General features: G+C 46.6%; 1 protein-coding gene across 3 annotated transcripts in view; it reads right to left on the reverse strand.

Moving 5' to 3' along the window:
- Positions 1-18288, reverse strand: part of LOC139420319 (zinc finger homeobox 4) — a 137113-nt gene that overhangs the window by 4581 nt on the left and 114244 nt on the right. For all 3 annotated transcript variants that reach the window (XM_071170286.1, XM_071170283.1, XM_071170284.1), the window contains exons 8-11: positions 7827-7960; positions 6812-7018; positions 6069-6189; positions 404-5818 (exon numbers count right to left, since the gene is read on the reverse strand). In XM_071170286.1, the coding sequence (XP_071026387.1) occupies positions 404-5818; positions 6069-6189; positions 6812-7018; positions 7827-7960 (5877 nt within the window). The remainder of the gene's footprint in view (positions 1-403; positions 5819-6068; positions 6190-6811; positions 7019-7826; positions 7961-18288) is intronic.

Here is an 18288-nt window from a genome sequence, read left to right on the forward strand (position 1 = left end):
TTTTCTTTTTAAAGATTTTGTTATGGATCAAAACTGTCACATGCGCCTTATGAGATACCAACATGAGGATATTATAAATATACCAAACCCACATCAAAGGAGAGAAGAGGAAATAAACACCACAAATAAAACCAATGATAAAAATGCATTTGCTTTTACACTATTATTTTACTTAGCAGTTCCGCACTGAACGTTGAGATCATGCATGCATTAAAGTGTCCTTTACACAATCTCCAACGTTTGGTCAAAATATCTCTATACCCACCAACAACAACACTGTAATGGAATGAGCAGAGAAAGTAGAGTAGAGAAAGAGTCTTTTGTGCATATAAAGTATGGACAATAAATGTTCATAATAAAGCTACTATTCTCTGTGTGTTCTATGTTCGTCATACTAACTCACCAGGTGTGTTGGGTGGGTAAACAGGAAGTGAGGACGGCCCGTTGACCCCAGGAAGTAGTACCGGCGGAAGTCCAGAGATCCCGGGGTAGCCTGAGGGCAGGCTGAGGCCGTGAAGTGCATTGTTCTGGTCCACTGCAGTCTGAAGCTGCTGGGCGGCCAGGCTGCTGAACCCGTCGCTCCCAGCCTTTTTCAGACGATCCATCTCCTGCTGAGCCATCAGCTGACGGACCGTGGTGGGCGTTAGATAGTCCTTCTCTCTGTCCACCTGGTTGCCCAGAGTCTCCTGCACTTTAGCAATGTGCTGTTTGGAGAAGATGTGGTCACGGATGGACATCCGGGCAGTGTACTTCACACCACACAAAGTACACTCCGGCCGGGGCCCATCCGGCCCACCTTGACTGATCATGAATGGCTTTCCGATGTTGATTTTGAACTTCTTTTCCTTGGCGCGGGCATTCTGGAACCACACCTGAATCACACGCTTCGGGAGGCCAATCTCGCTGCCCAGCATCTCACACTCATGCATGGTTGGTGTGCGGTAGTCGCTAAAGCAAGCTTTGAGGACTTTCAGCTGAAGGTTGCTCATCTGAGTCCTGAAGCGCTTGTGGCCTGGTCTCTCCCCACCACTGCCGCTGCCCTTCCCAGACCTGAAGGGGTTTCCACTTCCGAAGGGGCTGGGGGAGCTGGGGTCGGTCAGGCTGGAGGTCTCGCTCTGGTCGTTGTTGTCGTCCATGTCGTCATCTCTGGAGCTGTAGTAGGAGTAGGAGTAGGAGCAGGAGTCTCCATCCTTGCCCGAGTAGCTAAGGGAGGGGCTCACCATGCTGAACGGGAAGCGGTCGTCGCCACCTCCGTCTGAGCTCTGGGCCTGGTTGCTCTTGCTGTCGCATCCCAGCTTGTCCCCTCCGTTGGCCGTGAGGCTCTCTACCTCGTTGTTGCCCTCGTCTCCGGTGGTGGCGTCACTTATGGCCGTGTTGATGGACGAGGTTTCGTCAAAGTCCATTTTGTTGTTGATGTCGTAGGATGAGGCCTCTGCAGAATTCATGTTAAGCCCTTCAGATTCATCACAGTTTTCTGCTTTTAAGGATGAAGGGCTCAATAAGTTTTTTAACGGTGCCTCAGATGGTTTGACTGGCGTTGAGGAGGCTGCGGGCAGCTCATACTCATTCGGCTCAGTCTTGGTGGGTAGCTGTGGATACTCAAAGAAGTTGTACTTGTGTGGGCTCTCACCTCCATCGTCTTGGTTCATCAGTGGGCTATTGGGCAGACTAAACCCTGCCTGTTTGGCTTCATGCCAGTGTCTAGAGCGGATATGGCTGTCCAAAGCTGACTTGGCCTTGAACAGCGCCCGGCAAAAAGGGCATTTCTTGTGTGACTGGGAGGGCCCCAGAGCTCTGAACTGTCCCTTTCTCTCTCGGGCTCGTGTGTTCTGAAACCACACCTGCACCACTCTCTTCTTCAGGCCGACCTCACGGGCGATGTGATCCAGCATCTTCCTTGTGGGATTTGAGTCCAGCAAGTATTTGTCGTAGAGGATCTCTAGTTGTTCTGGGGTGATGGTAGTTCTGAGACGTTTGTCTCTGTGCTGTTCTTCAGTCATGTTTCCGTTATCTTTTTCATTGGATCCATCCTCTTTCTCGTCTAGTTTTCTCTTCATGGAGCCAGAGCCGGGACCTGAGGACAAACCAGAACCGCTTTGAATTGGCATCTGGAGTCCTCCTGATAGCAGCTGGCTAGTCATCAGAGGATTATTGGGGTCAAAGATCATATAGGGCATGTCCATGGGCCTTTCCAAGAACTGGGAATGGAGGAACTGGTTCTGGGCAGCCAAGAAATGCATATGCTGGTGCTCCTGCCATAGCTCAACACTTGGGAAGGCTATCTTGCACTGGTCGCACTGGTATTGGAGCATCTGGGGAGGGAGGCTGTTAGTGAGGGAGGAGAGGGCGAGGGAGAGGGGGCTGGAGGGGACGGCGGCTGACTGAGGCTGGGAGTGGGGTCTGGACATCTGGGGCTGGGAGGTCTTCTGAGGGGGTGGCTGAGGGGTGGAGGCCTTGGAGGGTCTGGGCTCTGGTAGAGACTTCATCATAACTGGGGAAGGGGCAGGTTCTGGCTCTTTAGGTCTGGGCTCAGAGGGAGGTTCAGGCTTGGGTGAGGTCTTCCCCAGGTTGGGGCGAGGGGAGGGCATCAGAGGGGAGCTGGAGCCTGAGCTAGTGGCTGTTACATGATGATGCTTGGATGACTCTGGGTGCTTGGCTGGGCCTGGCTCTCCCATATCCATGTACTCTTCAGATTGGTTGTCCTCATTCCCTTCCTCATCCTCGTCCTTGTAGCACGTCTTCTTCTGGTGGGTGATCAGGTCAAAGATTCGCGGGAACACCACACTGCATTTCTTGCACTGGTACTGCATGTTGCTGGTGCGGATGTAGCGCTCATTCGTCAGTTCTTTCTTCTCATTGTCTTTAGCATCTGCCTGGTTTTCGTAGCTCTTCCGGGCCTTCTGGCGGGCGTTTTGGAACCACACAACGATGACCCTCGATGGTAGGTTAAGCACAGTGGAGAGCTGCTCAATCTCATCGTCTTTCGGGTAAGCGTTTGTGTCAAAGAAGTCCTGCAGGACCCTCAGTTGGTAATCAGTGAACCTTGTCCTGGAGGACCTCTTGTTCATAGTGGCATCAGTCCTGTAGTACTCCAGTGTACTATACTGGGACTCCAGCCTAATATCCTCCAATGTGGTAATAGGTGGAATGTTGAAGTTATAAGGAGAATCTTTGCTTCGTTGCCTCTCTTTGAAGAGGGTGTTACGGAACCAGTGCTTGATGACTTTCTGGGGGAGGCCAGACTTGTCGGCCATCTCTTGAATCTGCTCCTCATTGGGAGAGTTGTTGATGTCAAAGTGCGCTCTGAGGACCTTCAGCTGGTCGTCCGTGATGCGGGTTCGGGGGCGTTTGAACTGGGACTGCCTCAGGAAGTTTGGATCGAGGCCTAACTGCTGCTGACAGAGCTGGGTGAGATCAGAGGACAGGGAGTCCATTGTAGGCAGCTGCAGGGCGAGTTGAGGGTGTAAGCCTTGGTGCTGGATGGACTGCATCATCAGAGGGGGGAAAAGGGAGAAATCTAGTGGGACGGACGAGGGAGAAACCTGTGGGGGTGCAGAGGGTGGTGGAGGAGGGGGAGGTGGGGGCGGTGGCTGGGGCTGGGTAGCCTGTTGAGGGGCAGGTGATGGGGCCTGGGTCTGGGGCTTGTTCATGGAGTTGGAGGGAGCTTGCTGGGTGGTTACTGGTGCTGGTGGGGGAGGAGGGGGGGGAGGCGGAGGTGGGGGAGTCTCTGGGGAAGGGGGGTTAATGGGGTAAAGCTTGTCATAGGCCTCTCTGTACTGCTGGGCAAACTTTTCCAGCTCTCCATAAGGGAAGAACTGTCCGTGGATGTGCTCTTGGTGGCTTTTGAGAATGAGCATGTTGGAGAAGAGCTTTCCACATATCCCACATTCCAGCTTGTCGTTATTGATCTCCACTTTTTGCGGTTGTTGTTGTTGTTCTCCTTCTTTGTTTTTCTTCTGGTTTTTCTGCCTGTTCTCATTGTACTGGATGACCAGCTCAAATCCAAAGTTCTCCAGAAGGGCCTTGGCAGCATTTCCTCTGGCTCCTGACACGATACGTGGAGGAGGAACCAGTGGCTCAGGAAACTTGGACTTTTTGTCTTTGTTGTCCTTTCCTCCCTCACTGACTCCATCCCCTCCGTTCTCCGTCTTTGTTTTGCTCTCCTGTTTTTCCAGATGCTCTTCTGCCTCTCTGGACATCTGTATGTCAGACACTGACACAGCATTGGGCTCCATTTTGGGCTTGTGGCTCTGCAGTTGCTGGTTTTTCTGCTGCTGGAGCTGCAACTGGGATGCTTGTTGCTGCTGTTGCTGCTGCTGTTGAGCCTGCTGTTGAGCCTGCTGCTGAGCCTGAGCCTGCTGTAGCTGGTGTTGCTGCTGCATCTGCTGCTTCAGGTCTTCCAGGAAAGAACCAGTCAATCCTGGCATTCCAAAAGCGGCGGCTGAGTGAAGAGCCAGCTCTGGGCTCAGGTTGAATTCTGCCCCTGGGATGTAGAAGGGGAACAGGAACTGTGGCTGCTGGAACTGAAGCAGAGCCTCTGGGGTCATGCCGAACTGGGGGAAGAAAGCCGGGTTAAGGAACTGGGGCTGGAAAAAGGCAGCCTGCTGCTGGAGCTCATGTTGGAGCTGCATCTGTAGCTGAGCTTGGGACTGAGCATTCTGATGGCTTTGCTGTGCAGAGACATGATCAGTAGTTTGCTTTGCGTTGTTGCTGCTGTTTTTGGCTTCTTTGGCATCTACAGTGTTTTCTTTGTTAGCCGACGGCGTCACGCTTCTAGCAGTGTCTGAGTTAGTGTTGTTGCCTTGTACGTTTGGGGCTGGGCTGCTGGATGGAGCCACGCCACTAGTGTTCCCACTCCCTCCACTGCTACTGCTGCTGCTTGTCTCTGTTTTGGCAGTTCTAGCTTTGGTCTGATGCAGCACAGACCTCATGTGGATCTCCAGGGTTGAGCTTTGGCTGTAGGCGACATTGCAGATATTGCATTTGAATGGTTTGTTGTCTACATTGTTGTTGGTCTCTGCAGGAACCGGGCTGGAGGCCTCCTGGAGAACCTTCTTCAGCTTGTGCAGGTGAGAGACAGAGTTGTAGTGGACCAGGAGGATGTTTTTCTGGGTGAAGGACTCCTTACACACCGTGCACTTGTACGGCCGGGACGGGTCCAGGAACTTCTCCATGGTGAAGTTGGGGCCTTTCCTGAAGGGGAGGGTTCGCTTAGTTTCGGCTCCCATGTCGTCTAGCAACGAGCTACTGTCACTTCCTGTTGGGCTGGCCTTCTCTTCCAGATCCAGCTCATCGTCTTTCTCCATTTCCTGTTCGAAGGCCTGCTGTGCCTCCTCGTAGGCCCTGGCCTCGCTCTCGGAGAGGAAATCTCCGTTTACCGGCAGGCTGCCGCAGAGCTGCTGGACCTCGGCTTCGCTCAGCTCCGGATGTCCGTTCTCCAAGTGCTTACGGAGCGCCAAGAATGTCCGGAAGCTCCGTTGGCAGAGGCTGCACATGGTGGCCGCCCGGATGGCATGGTACTGGGAATGTATCTGCAGCTTCTGCATGGTCTTGAAGGCCAGGCTGCAGTGGTTGCAGCGGTATTTGTAGACGTGGCGGTCAGAGACCGAGAGCTGTTGCTGTTGCTGCTGGCATCTCTGGAGGTCGTTCAGATGGTCCTGGAGGGAGTCAGGGCTCTTTCGATCCTGCCCGACCACAACAGACCTCTTCCAGTCTGGGGCTTCAGACCCATCCTTGGGGGGTTTGAGTTCCTCTCCATGGAGGTCTAGTTCACTCTTGCCTTGGCCTGTGCTGTTCAACTCCTCCTTGGAACTGTTCCCTGAGAAAGGACAATGAAAAACCAATTAAATTCATGAACAAAAGACATTGTACAAATGCACTGAATATCATGTCTGGAAATGTAAAACTTGTCTGGTGAAAATAAATAATATTTTGTTTCATTTGTGTAACAGGGCCCTTCTACAACCCAAGGACACTTACTGTAACTCAAGATGGTGAAATAATACACTTTCCAAACAACCTCAAAACAGTGCATTCAATACCGGCAGGGGTAAACGTGCTCTGCGTACCTGTGGGCTTTCGATACTTCTCAGAGAGAACAGCAGAAGCATCCATCAGAGACAGAGTGTTGTCTTGTCCAGGTGAAGGATGCATCATGTTATTGGGCACCATCACATCAGGACCAGCCACCTATCAAAGTCACACAACAAAAACAACTTCATCATCTTAATCATAACCATCCATAATTGCAACATGCATCATAACAAAATGGTATTAAAAAGCATCAAAATATAAAATGTAATGTAATAGCAGATAATCTATAATTTAATAACTATAATATTGGTGCAGGTGCTGCTGACAATATTTTGAATTGATATTAACAATAATGATAGTGCAGTGGTTAAGACATTGAGTCAAAAAGTTCACCGCAAATATAAAAAAACATGCTATGGAGGTGCACTTTTCAACTAGCCTCTCAACTCTTAAAAGAGCTCATTTTCAGAAAGTGGAATTTGCCTAACTGTCAAGTTTATGACGTATTCTTGGGAGAGTGGGATAAATGCATCGGACATGTTTTCTAGGACTGCACAGTGACAGCACTGACCAGAGTTAGTTATGGGACTGTAGGGAGCACTGGACAGCCATTTTTCTATTTGCCATTTCAACATTATAGATCTTAAAAGTGATTAAAGAAAACTCTCTAGAAAACCTTTAGACCTTGAGAAAAATGTACTGTACGTGCAATGCCATTAGAAGCAAATTAGATTTTTCCTCCACATTTTTTCTTAAGTTATCTATGAATCAAACATACGGTCATAAGCAGTTTCTCAACACAGTCTGGAGCCACACTGTGCAGGTGTGTGAGGTGGAGCTGCAAGTGGATCTTGTTGCTCAGGACGTCTTGGCACAGTGGGCAGCTGATCACTGGCTGCTGCATGGAATGCTGGGACACCACGTGGAGCTGTATCCTGTTGGCGTCTTTACTGCTGTAGTTACAATAGGGGCACTGCTGCGCCTGCTGGGAGAGAGAGACAGCATGGTTATTACTGGGAAAATACTGGAGAACAGAACAAGTAACTATTGCGAACAGGTAAAAACATGTCACTTTTAACAGTACTGAGAAACCTAGACGACAGAGTGCTCCAAAGATGTCTCATGCACTTAGGGCTAAAAGATTGAACTGAATTTCCCCTCAGCAAACAAATCGTAACCACCCCCCCACCCCTGTTCTCGTCCCACTTTACCTTTACACACAAAATGTAGATCAAGCGCCTTTCCATGTAATGCACTTAAGCCCCCCGACTCGTGCAATTTTATTAGTGGGAAACATGATTGGAGGGAATTTCTAATCAGGAGATTAGAGCTGACAAAGGTGTGTCGCCTCCCCGTCTCCCGCCTAGCCCTCATTACAGGGAGTACTCCTAAAATGGCCGCCCCCAGCCACCTGCCTTAATGTAATCCATTTCTGAAATGACTCAGGCCTCCTTCCACTCAGGGCCCTCCACCAGACAAGCTAATACTTCATAATCTAATTTAAAAACACATATCATTTAAAGACATGCAAAGAGAGAGGGACCGGGAGAGGGCCTAGCCTTGCCTGGTGCAGGCAGGTAGGCATTCCACTTAAGAACACAAAGGAGCGAGAACGTTCTATGGATGATGCTAAAGTGTTCTGTCAGTGAGGGATTAGTTTGGGGTTTACCCTTTGAGTTCTGTTGACAGCACACTACTCTCTAAGACATTTACTCTTAGCATACCGGCTAACTGGTTAAATATAGCTTTACCTGTCGGTTTATCATGGAGCATTAGCAGCTAGCTTAGCATACCTGCTCGCTAACGCTGGTCTTCCCCTCTGCAGACTTGGGCCTTTTGGGCGGGCTGTCATTCTGTCTCTCTGGCAGCATGGAGCGTTTTCCCACAGCGTTGGATCCAGGAGACTCTTTAGACAGAGAGTTCACTCCTAAAAACACAAGACAGCACAGAGGAAAATTATTTGATTGCTTTGTATCTCTGTTATAAAAAAATATGTTCTAGTAAAATCATAGTTCTCAATGGATGAAGGCAAAAAAATTGTCAATTAATCAATGTCTGTCACAAATAATGTGTATCAAGTTAAAAAACAGATGGACACGTGGTGATTTTCATCGTGATTTTCATCTTGTGACAGACATTGGCTGTGGGGCTAGAAATGTCGACCTATTGTATCACCCTCCTAATTATCATTCATATACATTGAGTCATTCTGCCCCGAGGACATGGAGAAATGGAGAGAAAATCAAACCAGCCTCATTATCACAGCAAGACATACACAAAATGTTATGGTAATATTATACACTTCATTAGGCCATATGCATCTAGCACCCCTCTTCCTCCAAACACACACACGTACACAATCAGGCAAACATGTACACATACACACGCATCTGCACACACACACGCTAAATATTCAAGCCGTTTCCTGGTCACGGCTGGAGGTGGGGAGGTGGTTTACGTGACTGCAGCAGAACCCAATGCTAAGAGATCAGCCTCTGGTTGTATATAGAGACGCTGCTGCCCACTGATAAATCTTTCATTACCTCATCCTTAGATACAGCCAAACTGTGTATGTGTGTGTGTGTGTGTTTTTAGCTACACTCTGCCAGTGCAATTTACTCTCTCTGCACAACACAAAGAAACAGCAGTAGCACCCCACTACGCTTCTCTCTCTGTCTATCTCCCCCTCCTCTCTCTCTCTCTCTCTCTCTCTATCTCCTCCTCTCTCTCTCTCTCTCTCTCTGAATCTCTCCTCCTCTCTTTCTCTCTGTCTCTCTCCTCTCTCTCTCTTTTTCTATCTCCTCCTCTCCCTCCCTCTCTCTCTCGCTCTCTCTCTTTTTCTATCTCCTCCTCTCCCTCCCTCTCTCGCTCTCTCTCTTTTTCTATCTCCTCTCCCCCTCTCTCTCTATCCCTCCCTCCCTCCCTCCCTCTCTTCCTCCTCTCCCTCTATCTCCTCCTCTCCCTCTATCTCCTCCTCTAGCTCCCTCTCCTCCTCTCCCTCCCTCTCTATCTCCTCCTCTCCCTCCCTCTCTCTCTCTATTTTTCTATCTCCTCTCCCTCCCTCCCTCCCTCCCTCCCTCCCTCCCTCCCTCTCTTTCTCTCCTCCTCTCCCTCCCTCTCTCTCTCTCTCCATTTCCTCCTCTTCCCCCTCTCTCTCTCTCTTTTTTTTCTATCCCCTCCTCTCCCTCTTCTCTCTCTCCCTTGTCTGGTTACTCAATGCAATATTGTGAGTCTCATTCTTGCAACTCAACGCTTCACTGTAGTCGCACAAATACAAAAAGGAAAAAAGGAAAGCATTGATACATGTAGAGAAGAAGAAAACACCATTTTGTATTCCATATTATTCCCTGCCCTGTATTTGTGCTCGGTGCATGTCAATTCCTCCCACTCGTTCATGCATTTCAATTCTGCTGCATGAAGCGGACTTCCACTTATTTTATATGTAATCCCCCTATATCTGCAGTCTGAAATATTGGCCTGTCAAGAAAAGTGACAGAGTGAGGGGAAGAAGAAAATAAAGAAAGAGAGGGAGAGAGGGGAAGAAGAAAATAAAGAAAGAGAGGGAGAGAAAAGAAATCACAATGTGAATTTTCAACAGCATCCGAGAAATTCTCTGCTGGAATATGAAGGTATTTTATTCACCCTCCGCTGGTCTTTGATGGCCCTGCAGTGCTGGTGTGTGTGTGTGTGTGTGTGTGTGTGTGTGTGTGTGTGTGTGTGTGTGTGTGTGTGTGTGTGTGCGTGCGTGTGCGTGTGCGTGTGTGTGTGTGAGAGAGAGCGAGAGAGCCATGTCACATACATCTCATGACAGTAAACCCTACCAGCTCATTGGCCAGTTGGGTCTGGTCTCGTCGCACCCATCACAATCACCTGACCTTTTCTCTACTCTCTCCTTCCCTCCTTCCCTCCATTTATTATGACCGTTTCTAATTTCATCTTTCAATTTTCTCCCTCCATCTTCCAGTCAATTTACAACTAAATGACATCCAGGAGGAGAGAGGAGGAGATTGCTGGACAAGAGGTAGTTGCAAACACACTCCCAATCTGGCGAGGAGAAGACAGACGTGTAGCCCCCAGTGACATTGATTGTCATCATATTGAATGTGAATGTATAGCGTGTGTGTGTGTGTGTGTCCTACTGATTTATTTTCTTAATCATCATGCTGTTTTCATCAAGGCTTATAGCTCCTTCACAGTCAAGGCGGCACTCTGAAGAAACAAACTGTCACGCAACCTTGAACATGGACAAAATGGAATCCCTCTTCCACCACTTTACACAGGGCTGAGTGGCGAGCGCCGCATATGCATGTATCTGCATGCGACCATTTCAAGACCCACACAGTGGAATTCAAAACTATAGATGCCTCTCATCCATATTGTAAGTGGAATGACACAGAGCCTTTCACGAGATGATGTGATCAAGTTGAGTAGGGAAACTATGTACACTACATCTATGCACTTGACTGTACATGATAGCTGGTGTCTAATTCCCTGCTACCTATCTCCATCTAACACACTGTCCTTTTCTTCCATGGCCCCTGAATGGTCATAAAGATAATAAAAAGATGTGGGGAGAGAGAAAGAGAGAGAGAGAGAGAGACGTCTCATTCTCCTTTGTTTCTGAGCCTCACACTCCTTTTTTGCTCTCCCATTTTCTCTCTCTCTCTCCCTCCCTGCGTGTCCTGATGCTGTGCAGCATGGCAGAGAGGCAGTGGGGCGATGAGGCGAAGGCTAGAACAGGCCTGACAAGGTTCCTCCTACAATGACAAATGGCTGGCTACAGCAGGACCTTGGCTGATTAGATAAATCAAAAAGTGATTTATGACGTTCAGAGCGTTTGCATTGCAGGAGAGAAAACAACCATGCTACCCACCCATCTTTATTTACTACTGTCAATGGTAGTTAGGACGCCAAGTGTATACACAGTCACACGCATACACACATATACACGCACACACGAATGTGTGCATGACGCACACAGATACACACTCAAACACATACACCAGTGTGTCCAATTCAGTTCTCTCTTGAACACCAGGATAATTCTGTCCTAAATTGTTCCTCAAAAGCAATGCCGACAATAGAATCGCTCCTAATGGTTTTCTCACATACGTATTTCTGCTTGCGCCCTTTACGGTAAATCGAACACAGCAAACTTCATTTTCACAAAAACTAGAGGTTCATGTGTTATCACGTGTTATCACATTTTTCTTTAGAAATATACAATTACTATCTCATCTTTAAACATAAACAATCTATTACATTTGAAATAGAGCAATACAATATTGGGTACAAGTCAGTAAAATAATATATATTTCTAAGATTTTGTTAAGAGGGCTCTGCTGGTCAGAGGCAGGTTGGATTTACTATTCAATTTAGCAGTCCTGAGATTTGGCAGAGGGGCTTAGGTTACAGGGCAGTAAATTTACCCTGACAATGGACAGAGAGAAAGAGGGAGGGTGGGAGAGAGGGAGAGAGGGAGAGAAGGTAGAGAGAGCAAAATGGAGGGAGAGAGATAGAGAGGGGGGAGAGGAATTGAGGGAGAGAGCGAGAGAGAGAGAGCGATGGGTGGGGAAGAGAGAGAAAGAGAAAGAGAGGAGGGAGAAAAGGGAAAGAGAGAGGTTGATTTAGAGGCCTAGTGGTCTAAGGTTATGCATAATCCTGACCTCAGAGTCACCTGATAACATTAGAATGCCACACTTTGAACACTACACTCCCACAGCCAGGCAAACAGCAGCACACTAAGTCACACGGACAGAGCAGCACAGCCAGGCAAACAGCAGCACACTAAGTCACACGGACAGAGCAGCACAGCCAGGCAAACAGCAGCACACTAAGTCACACGGACAGAGCAGCACAGCCAGGCAAACAGCAGTACACTAAGTCACACGGACAGAGCAGCACAGCCAGGCAAACAGCAGTACACTAAGTCACACGGACAGAGCAGCACAGCCAGGCAAACAGCAGTACACTAAGTCACACGGACAGAGCAGCACAGCCAGGCAAACAGCAGTACACTAAGTCACACGGGCAGAGGCACCTAGATGTTTTCAAGGGGAACTGATGACCAAATTAAGTATATTTTAATTAATGCAATTTTTTTAGGCAATCTATTTTTATTTGTTGCCTTTTTTAATCCTCGACCTGTTTTTAATGAGAGATAAATATGAAGGGAGCGGATGTCACATTTGACAAATTGACCAAGACATTCACCCACGCAATGATTAAAATCAAAATAAAACTAATAGCTGTAGGCTTATAATTAAATATGCTAATATGTTTAATATATTTTAATCTAACATCTAGGAACGGCAGAGATTGACCAACCCTAATTTCAAATCTGGCTAAATTTATGGGACACATCCGTGCAAACAAACATGTTTTGCAAATAGGAATTTGTTCATCTAAAATATTCCAGATTTGATCTCGTTTGCATACTTTTTCCGTTTCGTTTCACTCATCTGTAAAATTCAAATTTGATGAGAAATGAATACAACAACATTGGGCCAAACAAACAATGACTAATTTCCTTGCTAATTTGAAGCAGGTAGAGTCAGTAATTTCCTTAGTTGACAGGCTGATTTTCATGCAAGGGCTTTGTTTAGTAAGATATTTCTAAAGAGAGGCCCCTAAGCCATACCACTGACAAGCTCCATCTCTACACTGCACAAAGCAATCTGGAATGAATCCACATGGGGACATTTGTATGGAAAATGAAACATGGATTAAAATTCATCTAAAATGACACTGGATTAAAAAAAGACAATGTCAATGAAGCAAGGGAAAAGCTCTCATCTCTCCCTCTGTCTCTCTCTCTTTCTCTCTCTCTCTCTCTCTCTCTCTCTGTCTTTCTCTCTCTCTCTCTCTCTCTCTCTCTCTCTCTCTCTCTCTGTCTCTCCCTCTGTCTCTCTCTCTCTCTCTCTCTCTCTCTCTCTCTCTCTCTCTCTGTCTCTCCCTCTGTCTCTCTCTCTTTCTCTCTCTCTGTCTCTCTTTCTCTCTCTCTCTGTCTCTCTTTCTCTCTCTCTCTCTTTCTCTCTCTGTCTCTCTCTCTCTCTCTGTCTCTCCCTCTGTCTCTCTCTCTTTCTCTCTCTCTGTCTCTCTCTCTCTTTCTCTCATCTCTCCCTCTGCCTCTCTCTCTCTCTCTCTCTTTCTCTCATCTCTCCCTCTGTCTCTCTCTCTTTCTCTCTCTCTTTCTCTCTCTCTCTCTCTCTTTCTCTCTCTCTCTCTCTCCCTCTCTACCTCTCTCTCTCTCTCTCTCTCTCTCTCTCTCTCTCTCTCTCTCTCTCTCTCTCTCTCTCTCTCTCTCTCTCTCTCTCTCTCTCTCTCTCTTTCTCACCATCTCTATCTGTGACTCTTTGTTTAAGAGATCTTGGTCTTGGATATGTGGAGAACAAACAGTACTCTCTTGGTTTGTGTTTAAGCTGCCTCCCCAGAGTCTACTGCTGTGTGTTTTACAATTATCCTCATCGCAGATTGGGCACGGAGATGGACGCACTAAATCTAAATCTCACTTTTTAAGCTGGAAAAGAGCAAAACAAGAGCAGAGCACAACAACAAGCAACCAGACCAGGCCAGAACAGGCCAAACCAGACCAGGCCAAACCAGACCAGGCCAGACTAGACCAGACCAGGCAAAACCAGACCTGGCCAGACAAAACCAGGCCAGACTAGACCAGGTCAAACCAGACCAGGCCAGGCCAGACTAGACCAGACGAAACCAGGCCAAACCAAACCAGACCAGGACAGACCAAACCAGGCCAGACCAAACCAGGCCAGACCAAATCAGACTATGCTGCTGGTAATGATGCTGCTGGTAATACGGGGACTTTTGACTTTAGTCCCTGCCACTGACATAGAGCTGAGCAATAGATGACTAGCTCAGTGTGTGTGTGAGCTGAGAGATACATGACTAGCTCGGTGTGTGTGTGAGCTGAGAGATAGTTGACTAGCTCGGTGTGTGTGTGAGCTGAGAGATAGTTGACTAGCTCGGTGTGTGTGTGAGCTGAGAGATAAATGACTAGCTCGGTGTGTGTGTGAGCTGAGAGATAGATGACTAGCTCGGTGTGTGTGTGAGCTGAGAGATATATGACTAGCTCTGTGTGTGTGTGAGCTGAGAGATAGATGACTAGCTTGGTGTGTGTGTGAGCTGAGAGATAGTTGACTAGCTAAACGAATAGCCCTCGCTGTCTCTCCCAGCTCTCCTTCTGCTCCACTAAACCCAACATTATGGAGGTATAGCATGCAGGAGGGAGGGAGAATAAGGTAGAGAGTGAGGCCATGTAATATTCATCTTGGGCATGGATTTCCATCTCATCCATAAACAGGCCATGTGATGTGAGTGGATATTTGGATAAATTCGATGTAGCCAAGCCAAGCAAGGGGACGGCCAGACCAGATGCTAGCTAGCTCCAGGGGATGTTCCTGTTAGCCATTAGAACACAAGGCCTCGCCTCTCTGATCATGCACCACCATTCTTACATTACAAATGGATGCAGATTATATATTTTGTGTGTGTCATTTTTTTCTCTTTTAAATTCCCATTGAGCAAAAAGCATTGTGATGGGGACATACATTGGCCAGGGTCTATCAGGCAAATGATGGATGGAACAAAACAAAAGGAAAGAAGAGAGGGAGAGGGGGAAAACTAATTTAAGGGTTACAAGGATGTGGTGCGATATTAGTAAAACACATACATGCGTGCTGTCTAATCCTGCGCTTATGAAAAATGAATATGTCATTGGAGAGGGCACAAGTACAGGCAAGATTAATACAAGGAGCTTATGAATTACAAGCATGCCAACTGATTTGATTAAAAAATAATCTGGGGTCTGGTCACTGGATGGTTATATTCTCTCATTTATCCTCTCTCTCTCTCTCTCTCTCTCTCTCACTCTCTCTCTCTCCTCTCGCTCTCTCTCCCTCCTCTCGCTCTCTCTCCCCATCTCTCTCTCTCTCTCTCTCACTCTCTCTCCCTCCTCTCGCTCTCTCTCCCCATCTCTCTCACTCTCTCTCCCTCCTCTCGCTCTCTCTCCCCATCTCTCTCACTCTCTCTCCCTCCTCTCGCTCTCTCTCCCCATCTCTCTCGTTATCTTTCTCTCTCATTATCATTCTTTCTTTCTCATTATCTTTCTCTTTCTCTTTCTCTCTTTCTCTCATTCTCTCTCTCTTTCTCTCTCTCATTATCATTCTTTCTCTCAATTCAATTCATTTCAATTCAATTTGCTTTATTGGCATGACGTAACAATGTACATATTGCCAAAGCTTACTTTGGATATTTGCAATATGAAAATAATAAGAATCAAAATTGTCAACGGGACAACAGTAACAACAATAACCAAGGGTCAAAATAACCATACATTCAACAATAACAATAAGCATACAGTAGAGGACATGTGCAGGTTGATTGGTCTGTCAGACACTGTCCCTCATCTTTTGGCAGGCAGCAATGTAGTGCGCTGCCAACCCACAGCTCTCTGCGTCTCCCCCAACAGTACGGGTAGTCTATTCTCATCAGAGAGGTATTTGAAACCTTGAATAAGGGTTTCAAATTAGGGGAAATTACACTCTCTAATTGTTTAAGATTTTTGACATTTTGTCAGGAAATGCAGCTCTGTCTCAGGTTCTGCTGTTGTGCAGTGGTTGCACAGCCTTTCCTCTATAGGGAGCCAGCTTTTCCTGTGTCTACCCTTCTCAATGGCAAGGCTGTGCTCACTGAGCCTGTAATTTGTCAAGGTTTTTCTAAGGTTTTGATCAGTAACCATGGTCAAATAGTTAACCATGGTGTACTGTCAATTTAGGGCCAGATAGCACAGCATTTTGCTTTGTGCTTGTGTTTGTGTTTCCCAATAAACAATGTGGTTTGTTTTGACTGTGTTGTAATTTATTTTATCCTGATTGATTGGATGTTCTGGTCCTGAGGTTTCAGTGTGTTAGTAGAACAGGTTTGTGAACTCATCCCCAGGACCAGCTGGATGAGGGGACTGAGGCTTCAGTGTGTTAGTAGAACAGGTGAACTCAGCCCCAGGACCAGCTGGATGAGGGGACTGAGGCTTCAGTGTGTTAGTAGAACAGGTGAACTCAGCCCCAGGACCAGCTGGATGAGGGGACTGAGGTTTCAGTGTGTTAGTAGAACAGGTGAACTCAGCCCCAGGACCAGCTGGATGAGGGGACTGAGGCTTCAGTGTGTTAGTAGAACAGGTGAACTCAGCCCCAGGAATAGCTGGATGAGGGGACTGAGGTTTCAGTGTGTTGGTAGAACAGGTTTGTGAACTCATCCCCAGGACCAGCTGGATGAGGGGACTGAGGCTTCAGTGTGTTAGTAGAACAGGTGAACTCAGCCCCAGGACCAGCTGGATGAGGGGACTGAGGTTTCAGTGTGTTAGTAGAACAGGTTTGTGAACTCATCCCCAGGACCAGCTGGATGAGGGGACTCTTTTCTTTGCTCAGCTCTTGGCATTGCAGGGCTTGGTAGTGATATGAGAGGGGGTCACTGTTGCTCTTTTTTGAGTTTTTATTATTAGTGGATATTGGCCTAATTCTGCCCTGCATGCATTGTTTGTAGTTTTCCTCTGGACATGTAGGAGAATCTTACAGAACTCTGCTTACAGGGTTTCAATGGGGTGTTTGTCCCATTTGGTGAAATCTTGTTTTGCAAGTGGACCCCACCCCTCCTTGCCATGATGTACAATTGGTTCAATGACACATTCAATTAGTTTGAACTTTTAATAGTTATTTTAATTTTAATTAGTTTTTTTAATGTCTTAGAATGCCCTGCGTGCTTTCTCTCTCAGTTCACTACATAACTAAGGTGTCCAGTTGAGCTTATTTTTAAACCTAAGTAATTGTAGTGTGTGCAGTACTCTATATATGTTGTACCAATTGAGAACTTTGAACTAATTCCCTGAGATCTGGATCTTCTCTGGGAAATCATTATTTTAGTCTTTTTGGGGTTTACTGCCAGGGCCCAGGTCAGTCAGTACTGCTCTAGCAGGTCCAGGCTCTGCTGTAGGCCATGTGCTGTGGGTGACAGCAGGCATAGGTCATCTGTGAAGAGTAGGCATTTAGTCTCTGAATTGTGGAGACTAACACCAGGGGCTGAGGATTTTTCTAGAATAGTGGCCAATTCATTGATGTAAATATTCAAGAGTGCAGGGCTCAGATTGCAACCCTGACGAAGGCCCCGCCCCTGGTTAAAGAATTATGTTCTTTTGCCAATTTTAATGCTGCACGTATTGCCTCTAATTGTTAGGGTCAAATTTGTCTCCGTTTTTAAAGATTGGGGTTATGAGTCCTTGATTCCAGATGTCAGGGAAATAACCTACACTCAGGATCAAATTAAACAGTTTTAATATAGCCAATTGGAATTTTGCACTCGTGAGTTTGAGCATCTCATTATGGATGCCATCAGGTATGCATGCTTTTTTAAATCTGAGGGCCTGAAGTTTCTTATAGAGCTCCTGGTCAGTAATTGGGGAGTCCAATGGATTTTGATTGTCCTTTATAGCTTCATGAATTTGAGGTTGTTCTGCGTTTGTATTAATTTGAATGGTGTTGTAGAGTGTTTTAAAATGGGTTGCCAATATGTCAGAATTTTGTATCGCTAATTCCCCTTGTTTAGATTTTTTTAGTTTTTCCAATTTTGTCAGAATTTGTTTGTGTTTATGGACTCCTCAATTAGTGTCAGCTGCTTGCTGTTGCACTGTGCTTTTTTGGTTCTGAGTGTACGTTTATAGAGTTTTAAAATTTCACAGTAATAAAGGCGTAATTCAACATTATTTCACCATTATTTCACCATTATTTGGGTCTCTGTACCTTTGGTTGGATAGTGTTCTAAGTTTTTTCCTTATAATTTAAAAATCTGCATCAAACCAGTTGTCATCTGTGGTCTTTTGTGTTTAGTTTTTAATCAATTTCAGTTGTGCTTCTTTTCCTGTATATACAGTTGATGTTTTGCCAGATTGATGCATTCTTTACTGTGAGTGAATGTGGTATCCAGAAAGTTATCTAAGAGGGTTTGGACATTTTGGTTACTGGTTGCTTTCTGGTATTCTTCTGAGCTGTTTCTGGTATTCTTCTGTTCTCTCTCTCTCTCTCTCTCTCTCTCTCTCTCTCTCTCTCTTTTTTTTCTCTCTCTCTCATTATCTTTCTTTCTTTCTTTCTTTCTTTCTGATGGAGTGCTTAGAAAGGCTAGTCTGAAGCCTTCACATGCTACACACACATAGGTGAGTTGAAGGTATGGGTTGGTGTGTGTGTTCTT

This window comes from Oncorhynchus clarkii, chromosome 11 (genome assembly GCF_045791955.1).
Source record: "Oncorhynchus clarkii lewisi isolate Uvic-CL-2024 chromosome 11, UVic_Ocla_1.0, whole genome shotgun sequence".
NCBI lineage: Eukaryota > Metazoa > Chordata > Actinopteri > Salmoniformes > Salmonidae > Oncorhynchus > Oncorhynchus clarkii.